This window comes from Anas acuta, chromosome 1, assembly GCF_963932015.1.
Source record: "Anas acuta chromosome 1, bAnaAcu1.1, whole genome shotgun sequence".
NCBI lineage: Eukaryota > Metazoa > Chordata > Aves > Anseriformes > Anatidae > Anas > Anas acuta.
Window position 1 is genome coordinate 112309520 of NC_088979.1, and position 27927 is coordinate 112337446.

The 27927-nt window shown below is 43.1% G+C and overlaps 2 protein-coding genes and 1 long non-coding RNA gene across 3 annotated transcripts in view; 1 reads left to right on the plus strand and 2 right to left on the minus strand.

The window, feature by feature from the left end:
* Positions 1-27927, minus strand: part of ZNF654 (zinc finger protein 654) — a 130506-nt gene that overhangs the window by 66302 nt on the left and 36277 nt on the right. The window lies entirely within an intron of this gene.
* LOC137861668 (uncharacterized) lies at positions 4769-6772 on the plus strand. Its single transcript, XR_011099776.1, has 2 exons — positions 4769-4967; positions 5100-6772. It is a non-coding gene; the product is annotated as an uncharacterized lncRNA (long non-coding RNA).
* On the minus strand, positions 20390-26996 carry C1H3orf38 (chromosome 1 C3orf38 homolog). Its single transcript, XM_068693013.1, has 3 exons — positions 26721-26996; positions 25326-25546; positions 20390-22440 (listed from the first exon to the last, which is right to left on the minus strand). Exons 1-3 carry the CDS (start codon positions 26851-26853, stop codon positions 21865-21867), a joined length of 930 nt encoding a protein of 309 aa, XP_068549114.1. The 5' UTR covers positions 26854-26996; the 3' UTR covers positions 20390-21864.

A 27927-nucleotide genomic window follows, 5' to 3' on the forward strand; every position in this document is an offset into this window, starting at 1 on the left:
CTCAAGGTCAGGAGCTTGAGCTCCAGGAACTGTGCCCTGCCTTGGGACTTGACAGGAATGCCACTCTGGGCACCAGCCACCCAAGGAAGGATTCTGCCAGCTTTGTAGGAAAGAGCTAGGAAAAGAAGAGAGAAGATGCAGTAAGCAAAAGGTGAAGCCTTACACATCCAAAGAGCAATTTCTTTAAATCTGACCTTAAACTAGTCTGCTTACTATAACAGTGGATACAAGTTGAACTCTTTTTTTTTTCTTTCTTTCAAGTTGCTCTTCTAAGAATTGCAATCTCTCTTCCCTTCCCCCAAATAATCTTAATAGAACAGAGACACTTCAGGTTTTCCACATAAACAGAACATGAAAAAAAAAATGTTCTCTCACATTATATATACACAAGTGTGTATAATTAAGTTGGTCTAGCTTTTATTATATAGGTCATGTTATGTAGGGCAAGTAACTTATGAGCCAGATCAATGTGACACCAGCGAGACCATCTGACAGGTTTATCCAACAGATTGGTTAGGTTAAACCTCTGTACTCCAATTCCCACTAACATACCTGCTTGGTCATCAGCATAGAAAGGCTCCCTATTTCCCACCAGCCCCACCTCCTCACCTTCCTCAGTGCCCCCTACATTGTCTTTCTATGCGGGTAGAAGAAAACAGTGTCTTACAAATACAGTAATAGTGATTTTTCAATTAATGAGCCCTCTTCTGTCTTGGGCTCAAATATCAGCCAAGAAAACTACAAGTGCTGACCTAGTGACCTTTTGGAGCCTTTCCATCAATACCAGCTAAGACACAGATCACAAATTCTTTCTCCTGGAACAAAACATGTGAAATACTACTACTAACCCCCCTGTATCACTCTATAATAGAAGAATTACACAGTTATGTGGTGTTTGCATTTTACCATATTGCCACTCCAGTAGGACAATAGCATCAGTGACCATTTCCATTGCATCACAGTCAGAGAAACCTAAGCCACTGGACACTTACCAATTAAATTTTACAATCAAAGAAGATGAAGACACTTAGTTCAGATTATGTTTATTTTTACAGACTCACAGCTGGGGTTCATCTCTACAGTGCCTCACTAGGCAGATTAGCAAGGCATCAGTGAATGCTCCTCCACAGATGCTCTTTATTTGCTGAGCAGGAATTGCAGCAGGGTCAGGCTATCTTGGGCTTTCAGCTTTATTCCTCACACACCCATCTTTGCCAGTGAACATGGAGACTCGCAGAGGCTATGGGAAGAGTCCTCTCCCCCAGTGAGGAGGCTTGCCATTCAGGAGTCCCATATCTGATATTTTCGAAGAGCAATATTTTATTCTCCATCTCTCCTCTCTGGAAATGGTGTCAATCATCCACCCTTTCCCCCAACAGGCGAGAGTGCTCTGCAAGTTTCCGTCAGCACTGCAAGTCTGAAAACTATGTTATCCATGGTTCATTGCTTTGCCTTGACACATTTAGGATTTTCCCTCAGAGAGGTAAGTTTTCTTTGGGGGCAGGGAGAGAACCTCAGCCACCACAATATCCCAAACACACACACTTCTCCTTTCACTGCTCCTTGGAAAGGCACAAGGAAACAGTGCTGCTAGCATCACACACATTTACAAGTACGATGAAAGTCTTAATAGAAAGCTACAGACAGTAGCGAGGTGTCTCCCCCCAACACACACACATTACTGATGAAGTGCTGATGAAGTTGCATGTAATTACCACTTTCCCCTATGCTGACTCAGCTTTCAAGTACATCTTCAGACTCAGATATATCGCTGCACTCCTACAAGGGAACCTCATAAATGTCTTTCTTTAAATATGTATTTGCTACCAACAGAACACAGTTTTCCTGTTACCATTTGTATGCCACCCTTGTCCTGATTTCTACCTCACACTACTAAGCTCACCTTCCTAGGCTCCTAACATGATATTATTTATATCAGTAAAAATTGAACCTAGAATCTGGCTGAGATAAGGTCTCAAAGCTCTTATGAGCAACTTCTAACCCTGAAGTGGATTTCAGCCACAAATAAAAAGAGCTGTGTTCCATCTATTGTAAAAATATGTTTATTTCAGTCACTATTGTCACAGCCTTAAGCAGAAAAGCATTAGATGAAGACCATGGTTGTTTGTAACTGCGCTGTTAGCATCCAAGGTTCAACTCTGATTCCTCTCACTGTCCTCTTGCACCAACAAGTGCTTCCCAGTTCTTTTTCTGTTTAAAAGGCAGATTGTTTTGATCTTGAGTAATACCACTAATAATTTAAAGCTACAAAAGAAGTAGAAAAACTAAGAGATGAAAGCAGGGAGAGTGAGAAAGAGGCAAGATTCTACAAATAGACTTCTCATAGATCATACATAAAAAGGCATTAAAGTTTCAGAAAGGTCAGCAGCTGTATAAATGCCCTAACATAAATAGAAGCTATATTTATTTCCAAACAAAGCACATAATCAAAAATGCCTCATACCCAGCAACATCATTACAATAGCAGAAAACTCAGCAGCCTCTAACTAATAAGCCCAGAATTTTATTGCATTCAAGAGCACCAGAGCAGCCTTTACTGTCATTACAAGCAGGTAGTATCTCTCAGAGCTCTCAATTTCAAACCACTATAAACACAATATTTTGTTTAGAACACATCAGAGTTGAGTGACACTTCAAGACCAAGTTTCCTTTCTGTAGTTTTTAATAATTTCAGAACACCTTAGCTCATCTTCACTAGGCAACATTCAGACCCTTTTTTTCTGCAGATGAGGGAGAACAAAGCCACCACAGCTGCTCATCATGAGGCCTCTTCCTCCTGGCAAGAACTTTCACCAAGATAATGAAGACCACTTCTGCAAGGAACAAGTTCATAGCTCCATCCGATGGTGTCACCAGCTCACTAAGCCATGCTTAAAAAGCCAAACTTAAAACCTTTACTCCAATTCCTCATTGCAAACAAGTTCTACACAGCCTTCCTATCTCTGAAATGACTAAGTAGGCTCTTCCTAATAATTAACTCTCTCCCTGACCATTACTAGGGCCTCTAGACATAGACACCTGAAAAACCAATGAGCAGAAAGAAGAGGAAAGGGACCAGCTCACAAGATCTGTGTTGGTAGCTACATAGGCCCTGCAGAAATATTCTTACCACACAAAGCTTTCCCCCCCAATCTAGATTCAGTTCCTTGAAACCACATGGGATGAGATTTGATACCATTCAAACTGAGCCATGTACCATGGGACAGGATCGTTGGGAAGTTCAGGCAACAGTTGTTCTTTACTCTGTTGTTCTCATCAGATATTTCTGTAAAACACTACAGAAATAACCCAGGCACCCCTCCTCAGGGGTCTCACTCACCAGCACCAGCCTTCTCTGTGCCGGGCCAGGGGCCACACTGGGGACACTCAGGGGAAGAGCTCGCTCCATTTGAACAGGACTTCTTCCAAAAAATTCAAAATAAGCCTTGAGAAAACTGCTTTCTACTCCAGGAAAACAAAAGAGCTTGACCTTAACTGCTGCTTAATTTTTGTATTATGCTCCCATCATTCATTGCTATTGACAAGTCAGCTGCGATTAATATACATGATTGCATAAACCAAGACACTCCACAAAATAATAATTAGTAGATTAGCATACAGCTATAGCTTTGTACTCTCAGAGACCCTTTACAAGTGTTAACTAATTAGCGTTTCTTAAACTTCTTTCACCTGCCTCTCACCTGGCTTCTTTCCTTCCTCTTCTCCTGAGCTTTTGCTTGCTTTCAGGGAAACTTCTTTGTCTCTCCCAGCTGTAAAATGTGTATTCTGCCCTTTCATACCACACCTTCCCCCCTGCTTGCTCCCTCACCTTCTCTTTTCTTCTTTTCACCCTCAGCCATCCTTGTTCCAATTAAAAAATAATAATAATAAAAAAAAAGGCAGCTGGAAGAGGCCTAAATACCTCAATGAACAGTGAGATACGGCAAAAGAGATATTTGCACCCTTATGACAAGGTGAGCAACAGAGAGGGAAGGAAATACAAATGACAGAAAATAGGATAAGGCATGTTAGCCTGAAAGTGAAGACAGCAGAGAGCTATGGGAATGAAAGAATTAGGGGAAGAGAAGAAAAGAGCTGCGCCCTTAATGTTTCCTTTTTCTTATCACAGTGGTGTCAGGTGTGGTGAGCTCTCTTGTTGCACAGTGCCCACGGAGACTACAGAACCTGTCACAAAGACCAAAACCTGACAAACATTTAAAATGCAATCAAATTTAATAGTTCATGTTTCATTCCCTATCAATTTCCAGATATTTACAGAATTGAGAGATGTGGTTAAAAATCACTTTTTGTTCAAGAAAGAAAGAAAAACTCTAAAACAAGTACCAACAATTAAAAAAAAAAAAATGCTACATTTATTTTGCATTCAGTATGAGTTTAAAAAAAAAAAAAAAAAAAGAAATTTCAAGGAAACATAAGAACCAATTAATCTGAAAGTAACACATACACAAAATCAGAGAAAATCAGAGGTTTATAAATTGCTTATGAATAAGTTCTAAAACAAGCATTTGAAAATTTATAAGAACTAGAAAAGTGAAGTTCTCAAAAAGCCTTTCAAGTAAAATGACAAGGAACCTCTGCTGCACCAGCTCAAGTTCAGTAACCTGACGGAAGTGACTGTACAACAGACTAGAGGAATCCACAGAGAAATAAAGCTCTGCTGGTGATACCAGACCCCCAGTGTCTCTGAGGAGGTCCAGAAGGAAGTGGGTCACTCCTAGCTTCCCCCTTAATTACGCTGCAGCAGCTCCACGCATCCAGGTGTGCTGTGGTCACATACGAGGGCCAGCATGGATTGTATTTCTTCCCTTGATACATAACTTGGCTTTTTCAAGAAAAGATTCAGGGCTCCTGTGAGGTGTTGAAGGCAGAGCAGAAACCTAAGTGGGAATTTCCTTGTGCTCTTACTACACGCTCTTGCTACTCAGGGCCTGATTGTCGGGTTTGAGGTAAGGCATCTTCCCCAACAATGAGACTGACGGGACCCATTTTGTTTTTAACTTTCCTCCATGAGATGCAGAAGGATTTGGTTTCCTGCGATCATCTGGGAATCTGGCATCGGAAACCTTGTATTTTCCCAGGGACCTACGACATCGGCTGATGGCATCCCCCTCCTCTGCTCTCATCTTGTGTCAAACAGCAGCTGTAACTATTGGCCCTTCCTATGAGGCTCTGTATGTGTTATGTCTGGGAGAACACCTCGAAGTTTGTGGAGAAGATGTTCTGCAGATGCAGACAGAATAGGAAAAACAAACACTGGCTGCCCAGAGGAAATCAGCAGCTTTCTGGTATCAGAGAAGCCCTTCTGAGGCACTCCTGCTCTTCCGCGCAGGTCTTCTGCTGGAATACATCTCTGTAGGAGCCCGAGGTACAGGTGAGGGCAACACCACAGGGCAGCATCTGCCTTGTCCACACTGGGTAAGGCTGACTGAAAACCAGCGCATAGGATGGTCAGGCTAGGAATGACTTCTGTTGGGAAACAAAAAAAGTATTGTGGCGAAGCTGGCTCAATAAATTATGTGCAGTGGAGTTAATGCAGGTGTGCTTTCTTGGCCAGGGCTTTACGTGGAGCAGGCATGGGACTCAAGTAGCGACTCTGAGGCAGGGAAATTTGAGATTAGTGGTTCTGCCTTCAGCAGAAAACTGATTATTTGGAATTAATGTTAATAAATCTAGCTTTCTTTTCCTATACTTACTCCCCCTCTGCCACCCCTTCCACAAAGACTCCCTGCGTGCCGCTGGCCGATTACGGTAGCCAACACAAAACGAAACCTCTCTCCTTTTCTGTGTGTCACGTACATCCAACGATACAAAACCCCTGTGTCTTTTGCCACGGCTGACATGCCAGTCAGCGCTAGCAATCTTCACTTGGCAAGAATTTCCATGTGAAAGGAATATTCTGAAGAAGGCCTGTGGGCCAGAGCCAAGGTAAAAGCTCCTCACTCCTCTCGCAAATGCTGCTTTTCCAGTGTGAAAGCGCGAGGCTCTGCCCCACAACCGCCGTTCCCATGGATTTGCCCCAGGTTGAAGCTTGTCATCTTCACAGCAGGAGCAGGACCAGGGTTTTGCAGTGGGATGCGGAGCGCCAACAGCACAAACATTGTTTCTTTGAGACAAAAGAAAAAAAAAAGGGCTGAAACTTCAGGCAATCATTCCTCTCCAGTGCCAACAGTCTTCAAACATGTCACTGTGGTGTGCAAGAATCCTTCAAGGGGGCAGAAATGCCAGGTAGCCAAGGGTGGCTCAGCCTAGCAGGGAAAGATGTAATCACAGGCAGTGGCTGTGAGCTAAATCCAGGTGATTTAAAATAAGAAGCAAGGTACACGCTTTAAACAGTTACCCACTGCAATGAACCACCGGAGGATGAAGCTGGGCTCCTTGCTTGCTTTGTTTTGCTTTAACTCCTCAGACCAAGGGTAGACGCCCCTCTCTGTGCCAGTCATTGAGCCTGAAAGGAAAGCAGGCCTGAGGGGACTGAGTGAGTTGCCAACATCCTCACGCCACAAAAGAACACGTAAAGTCAAGGTTTCAGAAAAAAATATTAGAAATGATTGGTATTGGTGCCGCTACGCTTGTGCCATCAGCAGGATCTGGGACCTTGCCACCTCGTCCTGACCCATGCCATGGACAGCGGGGAGGCTGGGGTGTGCTGGGCCAAGGACTCTGTGCCAGGGACAGGTGGAGGAGATGCTTCACAGAAGATCCGGTCTGAAGAACATTACTGTGATTTTTCTCACAGCCCCACACTTGCTTTGTGCCACGGCTGGGTCAGGCAACGCAGCCGGCGGCAGCTTTAGGAGCGCTTGTCCTTACACGGGGATTTAAAACGCCCATTTCCATTCCCTGCCCTTATTTAGGGAACACAATTCGGTTTCATCCGTAACTACCGGCGGCAGAGGCTGTAATTGCATTGCGGCCCAGGTTTATCGGTCCGTGTGTTAATTGCAATTAACCCCCCACACGCACCGAGGAGCCGGGGCCTGCTCCCCGGCCCGGCCGCGGGCCAACACCGCCGCTCGGCGCCCGAAGCCGGCACTGCTCCGCCTCGCCTCGCCTCGCCGCCGGCGGGGGGGGGGGGGGGGCAGGGTTTTTTGGGGAAAAGCTAGGGGGTGAGGGCTCTCTGAGGGCCACTGCCTGGCCTGGTGTGGAAGAGAGCTGCTGCTGGGCGGTGGGACGGGGCGCTGGGGTAGGGGGAGCCGCTGACTGAACGTGGGAGAGATCATGGATGGCACGTAGGGAGAGGAGGAGGGACTGCCATGCTGCGTGTGCTGAGGGATCCCTGCTCCGTGGGCTTGTTCTGACTTCCAAACTGGCTCACGTAGTGTCGTGGCCTCTGTCCTCAGGGACTCTGACAGACACAAGGCAGCCACAGAGCAATACACACACCCCACATGGGTGCAAGGCACCCACACATGAGGGCAAGCATCACCGCTGCCTTCCCAAGACCATGCCATGGACCTCTCCTGTCAGCAACCAGCCCAGCACGCTGCCACCTTCCCTCCCTCCTACTGCCCCATGCCATGGGTGACCCCAGATGCTCCTCACCCTTTTGATTCCCCTGCACCCTTATAGCCCAGCAGCCAGGGGAAGCCCACAGGGGCTCCTCATCTCCTACCCTGGCCCTACAGTGCTGAGCTCAGCTGCTTTCAGATTTGGGGGGAAGAGGGGAAAAAAAAAAAAAAAGAACTCTGGGAATAATAAAGAATTCAGAAAGCCTTCAAATTCAAAAATAAATAAGTAAAGGGAAGGAGGGAGGGAGAACTGTGTGCTCCTTTTGATTAATTCCCTTTCTTCCCACCCCAAAGGCCGTGCGGTAAATAACGTGAAGTATGGCCCCGACAGACACAAACCTTGACTGTCTGTTTACAGACGGCATGAGTGCCAATATTCCAGTGGGACCGTGCAAAACGAATCTGTCAGTGAATCAGAGCACATGTTACGGGGTGTGAAGGTACATGCTTCACATTAAAAACAAATCCTTCAGAATGTGCAGACTACCCTAAATCTACATCTGCCACACTAGTTATTTCTACTACGTTCTTAAAATTCATCCTGAATTTTATTTTCCACATCTTGGAAGTGTTAGATCTGCAAAACCGTATTACAACTGCAGCTGTTGTGAAGTTTGGGTCCAAGTAAGTCTGTAGCTGAAGGCAGGCCAGGATTCTGCTATTTACCTCTGAATATTTTTCCAACCATCTTTTGGAAGCTGCCCTCTTTGAGAAAACCATCACTTCTGCCCACCGTACCACAACCGCTGACACCTGCCTCAGGCTGATCGCAAAGTGCGACTTCTTTGTGCCTGACTCTTTCCAGCTCCACCATCTTTTCCTACTCTTCTCCTTCCAGCCCCTCAATACCAACCCGCTGCACTGCTGCTGCTCCTGCTTCCCTTACTTTGGCCACAGGAGCCACATTTAATGCTACTGAAACCACAGCCATAAGAGTGAGCTTCAAGGAGCAGAAAGCAGCCTAATACTGCCAGGCAAATGGCTAAATTTTTTTTTTTATATCATTTTGTGACCCATCACCAACTACCGACAAAGGAAGCAGGCTGGAAGAGTGTTTACACTGCACAGCAATTTACAGTGTAAATTTTGAGTCAGGTCTTTGATGACACCAGAATTCATTCATATGCATTACAAAGCAAATGCAATGTAAGAGAAACATGTCCAATTATATGAGATGTTTTAGTATCAGCTAATAACCCGATGTACTAATTTTTCTTCATAACAAGTTACAGCTACATTATACGCAGCCACTCACACTGGATTGAGGTTTGATTTTCAAACCTCATTTTTTAAGCATGAGGTTTTTATGAGAGTTTTCCTCACAACAACCACGCACCTTCTATCACCATAATAGGACTGCTGCAATTTTGCATCTATAATCCAAAACCAAATTCAAACCTTTTTTTCCTCTAATCTGCACAAATATGAAAGCAGGCTGGACCACAGCAAAAGTACTGTGCTGTTGATAGCTACAGAAGAAGCCAGTTTTGCCCCCATCTGATCCCACTTTTGCTTGCAGGTGGAGAAGAAGGAACATTTCTTCTCTGCTCCTACATGCCAGTGGAGAGAAGAACTATCACGTTCCTTTGGCTGGACTCTGCTGACTGAACTAGGATAAAACATCATAGATCAGAGCTCCTGCTGTAGTTCAGCAATCCTAAATCACAGCCCTTCCTACAGTGCTTGGTCTGAATAATCTGTTTCCTCAGAAAACAGCTCAGCACTTCCCCAACAAGGACCAAGAGAGGCAGCCAAAATTGCCAGCACTCACCAGTTTTCAGCTGTGTGAGGCAGAGTGCTCCGCATCCTGACCTGAAACAATACCTAAAAGAGGACAAGAAATAAAAATAATAATAATAATAAAAAGACATCTCCCCCAACATAAACACACTACTGAAAGGATTCACTGCTTGCATGTCAAAGCCCACTGACACTTTTGGGACAGCCGTGGCAGCTCAGGAAAGCCCTCTGGATTACAGCACTGTCCACACACACAGCCACATCCACATCCACTGCCCTTGAGGATTTAGGATGTGGTCATACAGGAAAGATGCACTGTTTGCTCACAAACTTCTCTCTACTCAGTATTCAAAGCAGTGTTTTGGGGGTTGACAGACTCCTCCTCAAAGCAGCTTCACTGCAGTGAAAGACCTTGCAGGATCCTGGCGAGCATTACGGAAGCGCACCCAGCTGCCCAGTGTGCATCCAGAAAACATTCGTAGCTCCTGTCCTGCTGGAGGAACAGAGCAGAGAGCTCTGTTACCACCAAGCCCACCTGTCCCGACATGCAGAGGCAGCAGTGCTGTCAGAGATGCATCAGCAGCCCTGAGAAAAAGGTCAGGCAAAGAGCTGTGTGACTGACTGCTCAGGGGTAGGAGGGAAATTGGAAGAGGAAAGTGACTCGATCAATGCCTCTCCTCTTAGTTGTGAAGAAAAAGGGTCACTTCTCATCGTATGTTAACTATCAGAACAAATGCTTTCAGGCACAACATTTGACGTAGCAAACAAGACAGCAGTCACCAGTGTTACTGTGAAAGCCATCTCATTTCCTCTTCTACTCACCTACCCACCTCAGGCTTTGTGATACGCCTCCAGATTTACAAGCAAACAAACAAACAACAACAACAAAATGAGCTTGCAGTATCCAGTTCTACCCTCTTTGCTGAGGACATTGCCTGGTGTGTATTCAGCAGCTGAGATACTCCACGGAGCATAGAAGCTAGAGAATAGGAAAGTGGACAATATGCACGTCAGTAAGAAAACCAAAGACAAATATAGCAGCAGGCAGCGTATACAGAAGTAAAAGAAATCAAGAAAACAAGAATTCAAAATTAAAATATATTAAATACCATACATCAGGGAGCACACAGTTCAAGTGGTAACTTGTACCTGCAGAGATCAAACTACACCCTGTAAAAAACAGTTACAAATAGAAGTCCAACCTAGCAGCTCTTCACATTTTGGGATCTGAAACTGTACCTTTCTGGCCCAATTTTACTTTTGTTCAAAAACAGAAGCACTGCAAAAAGCATCTCTCTACAGACAGTAGTACATGCAGTGCTCACCTTTGTACCTGGCAAGTCCACCTAACCTAGTTAGGATTTGCAAGATTAAAAATAGACATCGAAGACTGAAGCACAGCAGGTGACTTCAGCAACCATTGCCTCTCGCACAAAAGAATACTCCTTATAGGTGAGAGAATTTTATTTTATTTTTCCCCAGACACATCCATGATGGACATCCAAGCCATTTTCTTGCTGGGTTGAACTATGGCCCATGGTGCAACAGAGATCCTTCCATGCTACCGATGATGACCCAAGCACCCAGTGCTTATCAGCAGGAGGGGTCAGTCATGTTCCCTTTGTAGGGAATGCAAATTTAGCTCACAGAAGCAGATTTTTTTTTTTTTCAGACAGGCTACTTTACTGGGCATGGGAAAAGAGGAACAGCCTCTCTGGACTACCGTTTCCCTCTAACATAGTGGAAGTGTTAGGGTTTTGTCAACAAGGGAACATATTACTAGCTTGTGGTGACACTGGGAGCAGAAGCAACCTGTAAGTGAAGCAGAGAGCTCAGGATTTCAGGATGAAAGGGTAGATAAAGCTTTCTCTTGTATTGAGGAGAAAATATATATAGTATGGGGAGAAAACTTGGAAATGTATCCAGCATGAAAGTTAAAGGGAGGAGAATTAGAAAACTATGGAAGTAAAAGTAAATTTCTAAGCCATGTATTTTTAGGCTAAAAAGGGAAAACCCTAGCTTTGAATGCTTTAGTTACTGTAAGCAGACAGGAGAATACAAGCAGTGTAATCCTCTGTGGCCTTCCATAGGGTGCATGAGGCCAAGGGACATGACAAGTGCTTTCAGAAACAGAGCTGATTTAGGGTGCTCTGTGCATTAGACACACGTTGCTGTCCCAAAACACTACCTATAGGTAACTGCACCATCTCCATGCGACTGCAACATGGCACTCGCTAATTAAACCTCCAGGTGTGCAGCTTGCTCCTGCTGTTCGGGAGCAAGCTTTCTACTTGTGGAGTCACATCCAAAAAGCATTCCAGGATAAGCAGACACACTAACCTCTGCCTAGGGCTGGTGGGGTAAGGGTCGGTGGGCTTTTCAAAGGAGCTACAACGCCATCTCTTCTCTCACAGGAGCACCAGAAGGAGTCTTTTCCAAACCAGTTTCTCCCTTTGGAGCCTTTGATTACTGCCAGTATTTCCCATCACAGGGTTTAAAAAATTACATGGTTGATGCAGCTAAGGACAATGTGACTGCCAACATTTGTCAGCTAGAACTGAGCACATCCAACTTTCTTTCCCCTTGAATCTAAGCCCTGTTATATATGTAAAAGCACAAACACGTTCGTGTTCCCAGTGCAAAACCGCTTGTACTTGCTTTTCCCTAGTGCAAAAACCTCCATCTGTGCTTCAATTAAAGTGTTTTAATGGAATATTTTTTATGAACTGCTTTGTTGTAACTGCTCAGTGCACTAGTGACAGACACCGCTTGTGTGCACAAGTCCCCGTTTACCATCCAGCTGCAAACTGGTGGCAGGCTGGGCTGAAGCGAGCGGTGAGCACGGCGTGCTGGCTTCCAGCTGCAAAACCTGACAGAAAACCCTGCTTTGGGCCAAGAGCATGGAAGCCCAACAAGTACTAAATCCCTGGCAGAATACTTTGCCTTTAGGTCCAGGGAAAGCAGTAGCTGAAGGCAGCTGTAAACAGCCTTTTCTGGTTATTACATTATTCTGGTTATTACGTTACCTGTGAAGTCAGGTGCCCCACAGCCACTGTGGGTACCTACCAGGTTGTGTCATGGGCTCAGCAGCATCCCCAGCATTCATGGCGTGGAGTCAGGGCTGCGGGAGGTGAGGGCAACCCACCATGAGGAGCCAGCCCAGGCATATTTAAGGCAGAGGCAGCTGCTGGGGGCTGGAGGTGGCCCAGGGGGTGCCACAGGAAAGGTGGAAGGAGACCTTGTAGGTGCTCCATGATGAAGGGGGGCACAGCTGAGGGACTGTGGCACACGGGTGAACCACACCAGGGCAGGGACACCCTGAGGGACTGAGGGTGACGTGCGGCCAAAGCAAGGGATGTGGAGATGAGGAAGGGGGCAGACAAGGTGTTTGACTGCATTGACCCTGGGGAAGACAGAGCAGGAAAGGGGCTTCTCCTTACCTATTTTTTTTAATTTTTTTCTTCTCAACACCCAAGTCAGTGATTAGAACTTTGTGTTAATTGGCAGTAAATTCAGTTCCATAAAAAATTCCTCAAGTTGAGACATTTTTGCCCACAACCCCAAACTACACTTGCCCTTACCTTAAAAGATTTCCAGCTTCTTTTCTCCTATTTCATGTGCATCGTTTACAGAGGTGCAAAACTAACAGACGCAGCACTGCACAATGTCAGGTGCTGAGCGGGCAGGTTTGCACCGTGTTCCCATTTCAGGTTCCTTTACATTACCTTTGTAGTCAGTGCATGAGGTGAAACAGGCAAAATCAGTCTTCACAGCCCCTACAGCTGTGACAAAGGGTGCACACAGCACAGCCCTTGATGAAACTGGAGCTGACAAGGATCCATGCAACTACCAGTAAGGAGGACTGGGAGACCTCGTGGTTCAGTCAGCATCAACCTGTCCCAGCCGTGACAACATGTGCCACAGACAAGCATTTAAAGTGTTTCCATGTCATGATCTGAAGTTTCTAATTAAGAAAAAAAAAAAAAAAGGGCTATTCAGCTGAGCTTTTCAGATGCATGTCACCTAGCAAGTAATTGAAGACAAAGCGTTTTCAAAGTGTTTTCTCGTAATAAGCCTCCATAAGGAAAACACCAGAGTAAAATCCTAAAGTTCAACTCAATGCATCACACTAATCTGCAGAATGGGATTTTCTCACCACTAATCTTGTTAGAGCTATGGCACTGTGCAAATACATCTAAACCCGTAATTACTGAAAAGATATTAAAAGGATCAATTTATTTCAATAAAAAACGCAAAATTTGAAAAGAATTCATTAACACTCAGAATCTGGCCATGCAATAAATAATACTAATGAACTGAGAAAAGGGAATAGATGAACAAGAACTGACATGATGTCTTATGCTTATTGCTGTTAGAGAAGAACTGACAATTACTGCATTTGAAATCTAATTCTGGGGAGGGAAATGCTAGAAAGTGAAAGAAAGATGTATTAAACGTACATACGCACACACACGCACATTTTAAAAATGAAATACGATGAAAACTAATTTAATTTAGCCCTAAGAAGGTTGTAATACCATTTTCAACACGATAAGCTGTGTTTATATTCGCAAACAGTGCTGTGCAACAGGAGCATGAAACAGCTGTTGCTGAGGTGCCGCCAGCACACAAATTACACGTATATTTGGGGGGCTTGCTGCCAGCTAGCTCCAGGCTGGTCCTGTGAACTGAATGCCTCGCAGTGAGCAGCACAGCTTAGGGGCAGTGCTGGAGCATGTCTCTACACTGGTTTCATCCAAAAGGGATCCGAATACATGCTCCAGGAGTGCTCTGTAACATGAATGAAAACACAGTGATTGTGTGCGTGGCTGCAGTCATGAGATTTGCTTCCAAAGCAGCCACATGACTTGAACTAAAATGTTTCCTCCACTGCAGGCACTCAGAGCACCATAAATGGTTTGCTCTAGGACAAGAACTGCAAGGGGCAGCAGAAATTTAAACACACCACTCACCCACATTAGCCAGATCAGAGCTGGACAACGAAGGGTAGCTGAAATAGCTTTCTAGGTACCAACGGGCTGTGATAGCTGTCAAGACAGTTTGTAAGAAGATGTTTTTCCATACCCATTCAGCAATTTGCTAAGATGAAAGATCAAACATTTGGCCTGTTATTTTGAAATTACTTCTATGGCTATTTTAATGGCTCTTGCAGTTAGCCAGGCTGCTTAAATGAAGCTTGTGATATTTTTTTTTATAGACTTCCAGTGCAAACTGAATCAAATTCCACCAATATCCATATGTTCACCATTCCTTAATTACAACCAGCATTTCACAGAAGGAATTTGTGGTGCCTCGGTTGCGATACAAAGAGAAGATTCACAACCTGATGGGATCTGCACTTAGCCACAGGACACACTTCTCCACAGGAGATTAAAGCTTTCTGTACAACAGGATAGGAAGACATGGTCACATCCTATTATCTTTGAGGAGTAACTTGAGAAAGAGGAAGGAGCTGGAAATGCCAACGTGCAAAAGATGGCTGTCATAAATAGGCCAATGATCTATTATTATTTTTACCCCAGAAGCACCTCCCTCCCCCTTTTTCTGTAGCTGAACGGGTGTACAGCATCTACAGCAACTCCTCAAACAAGTCACAACACTTCCGAAGACCAAAACTGCCTGTCCTGAGGGCTGAGACACTGCGATCTGACCAGATACGAGAGGTAAAGAAAACAAGTGGGAAAAGCGTAGAAGACATATTAAAAGAAAAAATACACACATTGATCACTCTTCTCCAATACTTAACTAAATGGGAAGAAGCATCTCCTCATTGTTCTCTATCTGCTGCATGCGAGGTTTTCTCAGTTCCTCAGGTCTTACATGAGAGGAGGGGAGAGTTATTATTCCCTGCCGCCCGTGGGTTTATCACCTTCCCCTTTCTGCCATCACCTCTCCCAGCTGAGGAGCCCCATCTACTCACTCATTCCTCACATGAAAGCTGCTCCTGCCCAGTTTTAAAGATGTAACTGCGCTTTTTTTTTTTCTTTTCCTTTTTGAGTTTCTCAGACAATCCACTGGGCTCGCAGCAGAGGGAGAAAGCTCTGAGATAAAAGATGAGCCTTTCTTTTGTTTTGTTAAATCATGGTTGTTATTAAAAATCACCATTTCCTTTCTCTCGCTAGTCTCATGTGGGAAAACACTGGCAGGGCACCAAACCCTCGTTTAGATGACAAGCTTGGGCTTTTACTGGTTTTAAAGTGAGTGATTTACTGCTGCACATACACCACGCTGTTATTCCCTCACAAGCACACTCTCACAGTGCAGAGAGCAGGCGGCTATCCACGAATTACATGTCCCTTGCTCTTTCCACCAGATGCCTGCCTCTCCCGGAGCAGAGGCCAACCAGACCAAAGTGCAGGATTGCAGGATCCATCTTCAGGCTGTACTCCAGCCTCCTATCTCTTTTGAAACGACATAAACCTGCCTGGCAAGCTCAGCAACTGCCTACATGAAAAACAACTACAGCTGCTTTAACTAATGACAGTGGACTTCTGGATGCTTCTTACTGCAATTGTACAACTGAAGCCAATGCAGCTTGAACCATCACCTCTCCACACAAATAAGAGTTTTCCACACCAAAAACTCCACTTTGCTCAAATCCATGTCTTTAAAGAGACATTCACAGGACAATTATTGTTGGCAACAATCCCAATAAATTTTGTATTTTCATTCTCTCCCTAAATTTATCACAGGAGGTTGGAAGTTTCTTATTCTGCTCTGCAAAATGCGGTGGACTGGGCTTGTCTAACTTGTCTGCTCACATATAATTTCCAGCACATTGGATCTGTTTTCTTAGCATGTTCAGTAAGGACTGAGAAATCTGGAAGAAAAAAAAAACAAAAAAAAAAAAACAGAACGAGCACTGAACACAGCACAGCGGGCTACAGACTATCGCTGATTGCGGGCCATCTTCTTCCCCTCGGATCTGAGAGGTGATTAAGATTTTCAGTCACAGGCAATATTACGGAACTGCAGCTGTGCTGCCTTTGGAATCACAGGCACTTGAGGAAGGCAGTCTGAAAAACAACAATAAAAACAAAATAAAACCAGGGGAGCAGATGCAAGACAAGGCAACCGAAATCTTGCAGGGAATCCTTCTATTGGCCATAATGCTTCCCCCTATAACCCTAGAACAACAGGTTTCCTGAGTATCACAGCTTGGCATCGCTGATGGGCTGCTAACTTCAAAACAAACCTTAAGATCCTTATCAAGGGCTAAAGAATTGCCTTCAAGCCTTCCCTTTGATCAAGGCAAAGGAGCCACAGGAAATGTTGGGCAACTAAATCGCCCCCAAAGGGAAGGGATAAAATAGGCATTGCGTTCAGGGAAGAAGCTCCTCTGCTTTCGCCACAGCGAGCCGTAGGTGGCTGTGCCTGCATCGCTGCACGGATTTAAGGAAGTGTAGTAACTACGGGCAAACAAGGAATCTGCCACCAGATGTCACCAAAATGCTATTATGCCTGCTGAGAGGAGCCCGACTAAATCACGCCCGGAGCTAGGTCAGGGATGATCAGAGCACTGTTTAACCCTACACTTGGTTACAAGAGGTCACTCCTTTCTAGTACCAACAGCTGAGAACGAGTAAGAAAAAGAGGATTCTTTGCAATTGACTGGCAACACTGCCCAAAACAGGTTTACTTAGGTAACACATGCTAATTAACCTTTGCAGAGAGAGCCTTTAACGTATGTCCGTCACAAGCTGAAAGTCAACATGAATGTAGGATATCCATATGTTCTGGGTTGCTGAGTACATCAGACTCAAAGCTAGAGCCTGGCACTTCAGAATTAAATTTATTTTGAGAAAATATTTGTTTACAGCAGCTCCTGTTGATTTCAAGCTGTGTGAGAAACAATATGTTTAACTTGGGATTTCTGCTTGGTTTTCTGAAAAAGAAACTTCCAAGCTGCAGTAAGTCACTAAAAAAATCTTTTCAATACTGAAGTGTATAGCATGAGCTGAAGTCCTGTGACATTTGTTCCCTCTTTACTGAAGGCCTTTATTTCTCTTTTTAGAGAGCCTGACTGCCTTGCAGAATTCACCCTTCTCAAACACGGGATAAGGCACCAACTATCAAGATAGATAAGGGACTGCAAGAAACAGCAAGTGATGCAAAAAAGAATCAGAAGGGTGTTGTGACAGAGAAACATGGAAAATTTGTGTCCAGAATGAAGACAATTAGAATAGAATAAAATAAAGTAAAAGCAGAATAAAGAAATACTAAAGCTCCTCACCTGGAATGCTTTATTTAGCTACTCAGGCCACTCGTACTCCTGCAGTACTCAACACTGAATTTCAAATATGAGCATGCATTAGAGGAAATAACTAACAAGAACATGGCATTACTTCCCCATCTGTAGATTCCACTCTAATAAATATACCTGACTTTTTAAACCCGATTTGTCAAAAGTGTGTGCAATTTGTCCAAAATAATTGGGAAGCAGAGAAAAATACGTATTTCAAGCAAGCATTCTTCTCCTCTCGTTCTTCATACATAACAGTCAAACCTGTCTGCCTCAGTTCAGTTTGACAAGATCAAGAAATCAGTCACAAGCTAAAAAAAAATTGCAGCAGGTGATGCCTGAAGACTGGTACAGGTAAACACTGCAGTTCCCAGCAATGTCATGCTGGCAAGGCAGCTACATTTGCACATCATATGAAATGTTAGACCTCCGCATCTAATAAAACATACAGACAGGGTAAGCCTATAGCACTCGGCAACCATATCGTTCTGCGGCTGCAATCTTCTTTCACTTTTTCTTTAAATTAAAATTTAAATTTACATTAAAATATCTTCTGCCACCAGTTAGAGCAGCACATCACTCAGTAGGATACACATTTGACCTACCACTCCATCACCATCTTTAGATCTGTTGGTCTCACTAGACAATTATATAATTTGTCCTAAATCAGTTTTCAACTATAGACCACAAAACTCAGCACTTGATTTTATTAAGTGTCCCAACTGCCAAAAATGTCACTGAAAAGGTTACTAATAAAGTCAAATTCATATTATTTGAAAAGCATTAAATCCATGCCTACAAGATGTACTACATTAAGATAGGTTCCTACAGCCTTTTCTGAAAAAAAAAAAAAAAAAAAAAAAACAGAACAGATAATCTGGTCAAACAACTCAGCAGCTGAGTTGTCCTTCAAACACCTGCTTCCCCTCACCACCTATAGCAGGGCTATATTTGAACTTCTTATCTTTTTATGGCCAGGTTTTATGGTCCCTTGGGCAACCTGGTCTAGTGGGAGGTGTTCCTGCCCATGGTATTTAGATCACCGACAGAAGTCAAAACTTGTTTGATACTCTGCATAAGGTCTCCTTGTGTTTTACCTTTCTTCTTTCTGTATAAGGAGAGTAAACACAGCCAAACCTATACAGCATAACCTGCAGTCAGGTCTGCGTAATCACAGAGGTTCTGCTCATACACAGGTTTAACAAGCAAGCTTCCTACTTTAGAGACAAAAATACTAGATCAGTCAGGTGTGGCTGATTACAACAGACAGCTATGATTTCCACTGTTGAACAATTATATAATCCAGCAAGTTTTGCATGCTTTGTTGCAAGTCAGTGTTTTGCCTACTATCACATCACTGTTCAGAGACAGATCTAGAAAATGTAAATTCAACAGCATTTCAGCTTAAGTCATAGTGATAGACGTAAGAAAATGTTACAAAACATTTCTCAAGCCTTGACTAAATAGTGATAACCGGGAAAACTGATGAATACAATTTTAAAAAAGCTTCATTTACGTTTTTCTGATTCTTCTAAATGCAATTAAAATGGTCACTGGCTCCCAAAGGCAAACCAGCTGTAAAGGTTACTTCTTCACTGAACAACAGCATCTAGAGCACGAGACAAAATCACCTAGTTAAATATTTCAAGTACATTTTTTCAGCTGTACTTCATTTACACAAGTCCTAACTTTTTCCTTTAAGTCCAGGTTAAAGTAAAAGTAGCTGCTCAAATTTACCCTTCAGTTAGTGGTATTCTACGCTTAAAAAGAATTCTGAACTCTCACTAAGGACACGAATGTAAGCAATAATCAGAACAGAAAAGTACCTGAAACATCCTGCTGTGCAGCAGCACAACCATGACCTGAGAAGTCTCCTGGGGCATGAAACAAACATGCTTCTACACACACAAAACCTGAAGGAGTAAATGCAGCATCACCTCTCCATCTGCCCTATGACCTGAGGTGGTGAGGCTGAGAAGGGCAGGCACTGAACTGGTCTAAGCATTTTAGGGCAGCAACCTGGTATAACCGCTGCTGTCTAGTTGTCACTTACATGAGTTCTTAGCAGCCTGATCAACACCAGAAGAGCAGCAATAGCACCAAGAGGTCTCACCAGTGAATTACACAGCACCTACTCCACTCCATAACACAACAGGAATTTATAGACAGTGGTCACATGACGGTAACAGCATAACAAAAATTTTTTGCATCCTTTGGGTAGGAGAACTGAAAGAGTAAGAAAAAATTCATTAGCAACAACCTTTAGTAAAAAGCTGTTTGAGCACAATTCTCCTCACATTCATTACTTCAAAGTAACCAAGAATGAACATTTTGAATGTAAGAATCAACTAAGACTGGTGTTTGATCACTTGTTTAATTCCAGAGAAGTTCAGGGTGGCACCACAAAAGGAAATTCTCATCTCTGTTCCTTGTGCTGGCACTAGCACTCACGTGGCCAGCCTTGTTATGGAGCTGATCAGCTGGAAGAGTTTCTGAGGATGTTAGTGTTCCCTGGGATCAGTCCCCACTCCCTCTTGTTCAGTTAGCACTGTCATTAATGCTGATACAAGGATGCAAGGACACAGCTGAAAAGAGGAAGGGGACAGTTCACACCACATCAGCTTGCAGGAATAATGAATACTACACCCTTAATTGTGTTCGTATTTAACGCAACTACATTGAGTAGTGGTTACAGTGCCAGTTACAAATGGCACTTCTGCAAAAGGCAAAACGTTGTTTAATCACAGATCTGCATGCTAAATGTTGAAAAAGTGCCCAGTTAAGCCCTTAGGCAGGCTTCTGTCCTCATCTTAAAAGGAATGTAATTCTTAACACACGAGGCAACTGCTTCTTCTGATATTTTAAATGTAGGTTGTTGTTTATTTATTATTAATTAGTAGCTAAAGAAGTCATACCACAACCGTATTTAGAGAATGCACATTCCAACAGAGTATTTGAACCTTTGCTTAGAAATCATTTTAGTTTTTGTTTGTGTGTTTGCTGAAGAGAGTTTTAGAATCAGATTGTTTGTAAAAATCAGTTTGGGGTACTTCTTGGTATATCATGTACCTGAACCTTTTTGTTTCCCTCCTCATCCACAAAGAATTTTACCATTTGTCTTGATGTGTTTGTCAGAAAAAAACAAAGAACTCTTCCCATGTTACGGGGAACATTTCCCTTTTCACTACTTGTACAGGTGAAGCTACAAAATTAAAACAAAATTCCCAAACAATCCAAGCGAAATGTTAGAGAAGGATGTTTTATCTGGTTTCAACAGTAATAACTTATAATAATAATAAATAAAAAAAAACAACCTGTAAAAAGCAGTCAAGTTCCACAATGCTAATTATTAATGCTAGGAAGTGGTATCTGGATTATTTATTTATTTTATATCACCTCTTGTTGTAAATTCCCACTGTTAACAGACTGACTTCTAGTCAAGGTAATAAAGCATCCAGAAGTAGACAAAGCTCCTATTTTGAGAAAATATACAAAAATCACTATTATTATATTAGAATCTCTGTTATATGCATATACAAAATAATTATCACAGCATTTGGTTCAGACAGTGCTGTTTTAAGTCATGGAATCAACTATTTGATCCAAGAGAGTCAGTGCTAGAAATGGATTCCTAGAAAACCATCTCCAAGTTGGAATTGTAAAGTACGAGAAAGGAAAGCTATTAACCTAAACAGAACAGAATTAAACAATGCTAACTTCCCTGCATCGTCCCATTAAATTACTACTACTGGTTAGTGAAGAAACCACATTCAGAACATAAAAGGCAGAAATGTTCATTCACATTATTTTGCCTGTTCCCTTCAAAAACTTCCAAAAGAGCAGATGGTTTTCTCGGGACTTTCAGAAGTCCATTTAGACATTCACCGGGTCCAATTTCAAAAAGCCAGCAGCAATGACTTTCTGTTACAACTCAGGAGGAGTTTAAACTTGTTTCCTGAGAAGAAGCAACCTACAGCTTGTGAGCTCCAGGTCATCCAGTTCATTATACACCGCAGCCTTCCCATATTCAAATGTAACCCATGTTCTGTAAGCAAGAATAACCAAAGTAATTTCACTCCTAACTTTAGTGAGTAGTAATCTAAAGTAATCTCAAGTAATGTTTTGAAAAGTTTGTTGGCTGTTGGAAAGGTGCCCGAAAGCAGAACCTGTATAAGTACTTCAGACTCTTTATCTCTGTTTGTCATTTGGCAAATCTGACTCAAGAAAGAGACAACATCGCATGGCTGCAATCATTTCAATATTCAACCATGCACAACAAGTGCTGTTCACTTCCCCCCCTTCCCACCAGTCCCTCAGTTGTGGAAGAGCTGCTCAGAATTTATGAGGTTCAAACACAGCCAGTTCTTTCCCATCATACAGCTCCTGCAGTTGGTTTGACTCATATTTTATGGAGGGTTTTTCAATCTGCACTCCAGGCTCCAGAGCATTCTGTCCAATGATTTTAAGATTTACAATTTTTATTTTCCAGGTATTTCCCTGGATTGGACAGCTAATGAGTCCAAAAATTTGTTCAAAGATGCCCAAACAAACGTTGCCTCTATGTACCGTACCAGCCACTGCTACCAGTACTAAGCCATGCCGAGACATGACACATTTCAGTCCATTAGCATTCAAATTGGGGTTGAACAGAATATATTCTTCTTTCACTAATGAGAGCAGACGAAGGCTCACCATTTCTGCACCAACATATTCTTCCATGTTTTTTTCTAACGTGTTGTAACAGAACTTCAGTTTGGCATCCTCCCAGAAATGCTGTGGTCCCCATTTTTCTTCAGATTTAACTCCCAAAGGATGTTGAGAATTCAGGAGTTCAAAGAACCATTGGCAGAATTCTTCTCCTAGATGATGAACATCATCTTGTGGTGACTTCGACCTCTTTTCTTGACTCTGCAATCAAGAACATTTTTTTCTTAGAATATTTAGTCTTAACGTGTGAGTTCATCAGTTAGAATAGCCTAAAATTCATTTAATTCTTCTTTTAAACATTCTATGTCTCCTTCAAATGTTCTGAGATGGAAAGGAGAAAAAAATGCAGTAAAATCTCATTGTATTTTAAAGATCATAATTACCTAACAACTAGAGAATCGGGGTAGGTTCTTTGAAATTCAGTTAGAACAGTCCTTCAGTTTTGTCTTGGTCTGCAATTTATAATCTAAGAAGGAAATCCTGGTTCTCCCCCTTTGGCAGGGAAAGTATTTTTAAACAATTTCTGTGAGACGCGAATTCTCACACCGCGAGAAAAATCTTCTGGCTAAAAAGTACACTGGCCTTCATGTTTCCAAAAGAAGTTACAGAAAAAGAAGGATACAGAGCCATGCTTAAAAGTTAATCTCATATTAAAGGATACCAATTCAATATAAAGTGCCCGTAAATTAGCAAATACGCTTTTTTTTTTTTTCCCTCTTTTATCTTGCCTTCAGTCTCTTCTTTTTTCCTACCTCTTAAGCTTGCAAATTGTGGCCTTCTCTGCACCTTCCTACAGCTGATAAGAACAAAAAGTACTTACATGGAAATCACCTTTTGAATCAGCCACCTAACACCTGAAACTGACAGAATACTTCTGATTCGTGGGGTATTTCAACCATGACAGCACAATACGCTAAGAAAATATGCAATCGATACAATCGATGCATTCCAGAACTTTCTCACCAGATCATGTGCCTGAATTTAGCATTTACTGTATGGCAGTAAAACTACCGTAATCATCCAAAAGATGACATTTGTAGCCTTCAGCATATACAAGAAGACCAGAACTCAACCAAGAGTGATGGGTAAAAAATTTTAAAGCCAAATGCATGGCAAGTATCATAAACAAGTATCCGTTAGCAACCAATGATCATGTTATTAAATCCATATAAAAGAGGGTGGCAAATCAGTCCAAGAGTTATATCAATAAATATGCACTGCATTATGTATTTTTTAAACACTATTATGGATCAAGCTAAAACAAGTTGCAGTCCTTCCTGGTATTTCTACAGCCCCATGTAGAGGAACAGCAAAAATTAGGCATAAACTGTCAGGAAACTAATTGCTTTGCAATTAAATATTTAAGAAAGGTTTTTAAGTCAGTTATAAAAACATATTTGGTTGAGAAGATACTTCTCTCCAAAGGAAGCGTCACTGTAACAAAGAAAGGAATCAGGTGCTCAAGTACAGTCTTCTTGGTCCATTTAATTCCTACATATAAGTAGTTCACCTATCCTCTGTTTTTTGCTTGTTTGTTTGTTTACAATAGCAATCATTTTTTACTTAAGAAAAATCACTGAAACTTTCCAGTGTAAAGACACATGGCCTCGAATTTTAAGGTGAAAAGATTTTTGAACAAAAACTAAATGTACAGTTGTTCTGATCAAAACCTGTTCCTAGAATTAAGTATGAAAAGTTTGGAGACTCCTCTACAGAAATTCTGTAATTGTTAAAAAGCAAACTTTAATTAATTCCTAATTCTGTTGTGTAGGTTCCTGCTACCCGTGTCTTCAAAATGGTGAAGACCGCATGAATTAAGAGAAAACAAAGACAAAGTAAGATGTATATGATAAGTAAAACAGCTGAATTTAAACATTTAATTTAATTTAGTAAATTAAAAAGAATTTAAAACAGCTGTCTATAAGTACTTACTTAGAAGAATTTAATTTGCTTACCTTCAATCACAAAACTTCACCATTGGTGAGTAATTGGAAAGTGTTCTTGCAAGAGCATTTTTTTTCCAAACATGCCCACAAAATATTGTTTTAAAAGCAATTCTCAGCTAAAACATAATTTTAATCAGTTAATCCCTGAGAAAGAGAGAGCTGCATTAAATTATCAGCAGCTACAGAGCTCCAGCAGTCCAGATGGTGGGGCTGTTGCCCATTATGTCTCTGGTATACAATAGCTGAAAGAGCAAGGCTATTTAGAACTTGATGGTAAAGATCCAGGAATAATAGAACGCTCAAAGTTCATTACACCGCAGCAATTTTGCTGCACGTCATTATTTTGAGCTTCGAAATAACCTGTAATAGCCCAAACATACTTAGTTTCACAACATTAAGTGTTACAAAGATCAAGTAAAAAATGACATGGAACTGGTGCTACTACAGGCTTCACATTTCAATGACATGAAAATCCTCAAAAATTTATTCTGCGCCCTATTAACTGCAAGACATCAGGAGCACAGCTTACAGACAGAGCTATTTTGATTGCACTGTCTCTAGAAACAAACCAAGGGCCCTTCCAAAAACGCCGTTTTCTCTCTGTTCCCTTCCCCACAGCATTTTAGACCCCACTGACAGACCTTTCACCCAACAATCTACTCTAGCGCCTCTTTGCTCCGCACTGGGATGCGCCTCACTGATAGTACTGCCAATACCCGGTGTGGCTGGTAAAGACTGAAAACCCTAGGCCCATCATCAAATTTCTGACAACATCCACCACACTGAAAACTAGCAGGGCTTTCATACCATTTACATTGTTTTCAGTGGTCCTCGAATCCACAGAATTACCTGTCAATACTCCCTATTCCAGTACAATTTAAAAATTAAAAGTGTGAAGACTTCACATAGAGTTCAAATTTACACTTTGCAAGATGGAGCAGAAGACTCTGCTCTGCAAGCTATGTGCTTGCACAGACACCATTAAATAGTATAATTAAAAATAAACAAGAAAAGAGATTCAGCATCTTCATAAAACACATGTGAAGAGCCTCCCTCTGGACATAGGTTAGAGCATTTACACTAGTTATTCTGCAAAAGCCAAGCTGAGCATCCACGGGTCTTTCAGCAAGTATCACTCACCTCTGCGTGTGTTTTTCTCTCCCCTGACTCTGAGCCGTTTGACGGGAGCTTCCCATCCCAGTACTGCTTTACATAAGCAATGAGTTGATGTTTCTCAGAGGAAGGAGGCACTGCAATTCCCTGTACTGCCAAATACTTAAAAATTGTTTCTCGATAGACTTTTCTTCGTTTCAAAAGTTCTTCTACACTTTGGCTGTAAACCAAAATGGCACTAATGGCTTCTGCAAGTGAAGAAAACAAAGTTAACGGTTACTTTTCTCACCAATAAACTACAAACATCTGCTATTTCTTATGCTCCTGACCAGCACCTCCTAACAAAACACAACCCTAAGTGAAATGCAAATGGTTATAAATTCATTTGTAAACTGAAATCTGGAATAACTAGATATAAGTCACATGAGACACAGTAAACACCTGAAGCCTTCCAAACATGTTTAAGAACAAGTGGTGTTTTTACTGAAGAGCTAGCTACCTTATAATCTCTATTACCAGAAGCAAGGATTGTTTGGAACCCCACGTTATCTGAGTTTGATGAAAAGGATGCAGCTTTTTCTTCCAAATGAAATTATGAATATTCCTCAAGTAGGTTGAGATTTTCAAGCTCTGTAGAAACTCCAAGTGCCTCCAGAAGTATAAGGATTCTTGCACGCAATGCATTTCACCCATAATTCCACAGACACAACTAGTCCTCCTTCCAAATTTAGTGGATCTGATTGTAACATGAAACTATTTCGGCCTTCCAGCTGCCATACAGCAACTTCACCAGTGGAAGCTAAGTTTAATTTCATTCTCCATTTGAAGAGCTCTGGAATATTTTACAATAAGCCATCTACCTATCTTCTTGAAGGCAGGACTACCCAAAGAAAGAAGAAACAGACAAATCTTTTGTTGCTCTTCTGCATATGGAATTTGAATCTTAATTTCCGCATCAAACGGGTAGTTGGGTGACCTGGCCAGAAAACATTGCTATTTTGAACAATGTGCCAGTATTCAAATATTCCCTGAGAACAGAAATTTGTCAGAAATGCAGAGAGGTAACCTCTGATTTCTCACACACTGCACAACAATTCCAGTACCATAAGTTCACGGCTTTTTAGATAACGCAGCATTGTTTGTGAAAAGGAGGTTCCCTCTGGGCTCCTGAGGATTGATGGAAACCAACAGACTGCGCAGCCCTCAGCCGAGCACACCGAGGTTTCACTTTCACGAACGAGACCTGAACGCCAGGCTCCGAGGCGCACCCAGACCAGGTGGGGCCGGGCCCGAAGCGGCCGGCCGGAGGGGAGCGGGGGGCTGGGGGCCGGGGGCTGGGGGCCGGGGGCTGGGGGCTGGGGGCCGCCACCCAGCTCCTCCCCCCCCCCCCTCCGCCCCCGGCCCGGGAAGGGGCTGCGGCACCTTGGCGGCTCTCCGGGTGGACCAGGCGGTTGGTGATGGTGTCCGTCAGCGCCAGCAGCTCCTCGGTGCTGAGCAGCTCGAGCAGCTGGCGGCACCCGGCCTGCTCCCGCTCGCTCAGCCCCGCCGCGGCCATGGCTCGGCCCGGCCCGCACCAGGCCCAAGCCCAGCCGCCGCCGCCCGGCTCGGGCCCTTAGCGACGGCGGGCCCTAGCAACGGCCGCTTCCGGTACGGCGCCACACGCGGTCCCCCAGCACCGCCCCGGCCGTCGGCCGCAAGGCGCCGGGGGGAAACGACGGCTGGCGCTTGAGTTCCGCCCGGCGGTACCCGGTAACTCCTTCCTGCCCAAATAACACCGTGCCCAAGGCATTAAAACAAAATCCAGTAACAGCCGGTACGCTAACAGACGCGGCAAGGAATTTGTGTACATGGTATATACGTTCCCATTTCGATAAACGTTTCGCCTGCAATGTGCACATGCCACTGGGTTTGAGAACCCTCGCCCTTATGCCAAACTTTGCTTTTTTTTGTTTGTTTGTTTGTTTTTTGGCAAGGACCGTGTCAAGATTAGACAACATAGAAAATTAAAGCAAGTTTACAGTCAAGATTACACAGAAGTCACCATTTTGCAGAGGACAGTCATAATCTGAGACCAAAACCCACGAGGAATTTACGGGACAGTGAATAATAAACAAGCCAGCGCTTCCAGAGGACAGTTCTGAACACTGCTGAAGCTGAAGGAAAAGTGATTAGGCTGCCTTTATCTTTGGACCACAGCATTCAATGAAGGAGACAACAGAGCAACAGGAAGGCGTGCATCACACCAGAAGTTACCATCCCCGTTAGCAGCAGTGTTACCAGACGCAAACAAGCTCAGAACAGCAGCAGCTGAGGCTCAGCTCTCCACACTCACAGCGAGCAGCCTTCCCAAGAGGCACTTGGTGCACGTAGCACAGAGTTGCTGAAGGATTTTAAGCATTTGATGATGGAGAAAAACAGACAACTAGAAGCAGAGAGATCTTTGCACTGGCACAACAGCTGAGGGAGGAACCCTCCCCAGCAGCATTCTGAAGCCACTGTCCACCAAGAGAGAATGTTCTCCCCTCAACACCATAAAAAAATAAAATAAAATAATAAAAAATAAAATGAACACTGGTCCACAGCTTTCTTTGACCACCACCAATTTCCCTTGCAAGCTTTAATATATTCC

Bases quoted from the DNA above. Each gene is read 5' to 3' on its own strand.
- C1H3orf38 (XM_068693013.1), bottom strand. From the start codon at position 26,853: ATGGCCGCGGCGGGGCTGAGCGAGCGGGAGCAGGCCGGGTGCCGCCAG. The intron at 25,547-26,720 runs GTGCCGCAGCCC...CTTCACTTGCAG, and splicing joins CCACCCGGAGAGCCGCCAAG to AAGCCATTAGTGCCATTTTG. The intron at 22,441-25,325 runs GTGAGTGATACT...TCTTGATTGCAG, and splicing joins AGAGAAAAACACACGCAGAG to AGTCAAGAAAAGAGGTCGAA.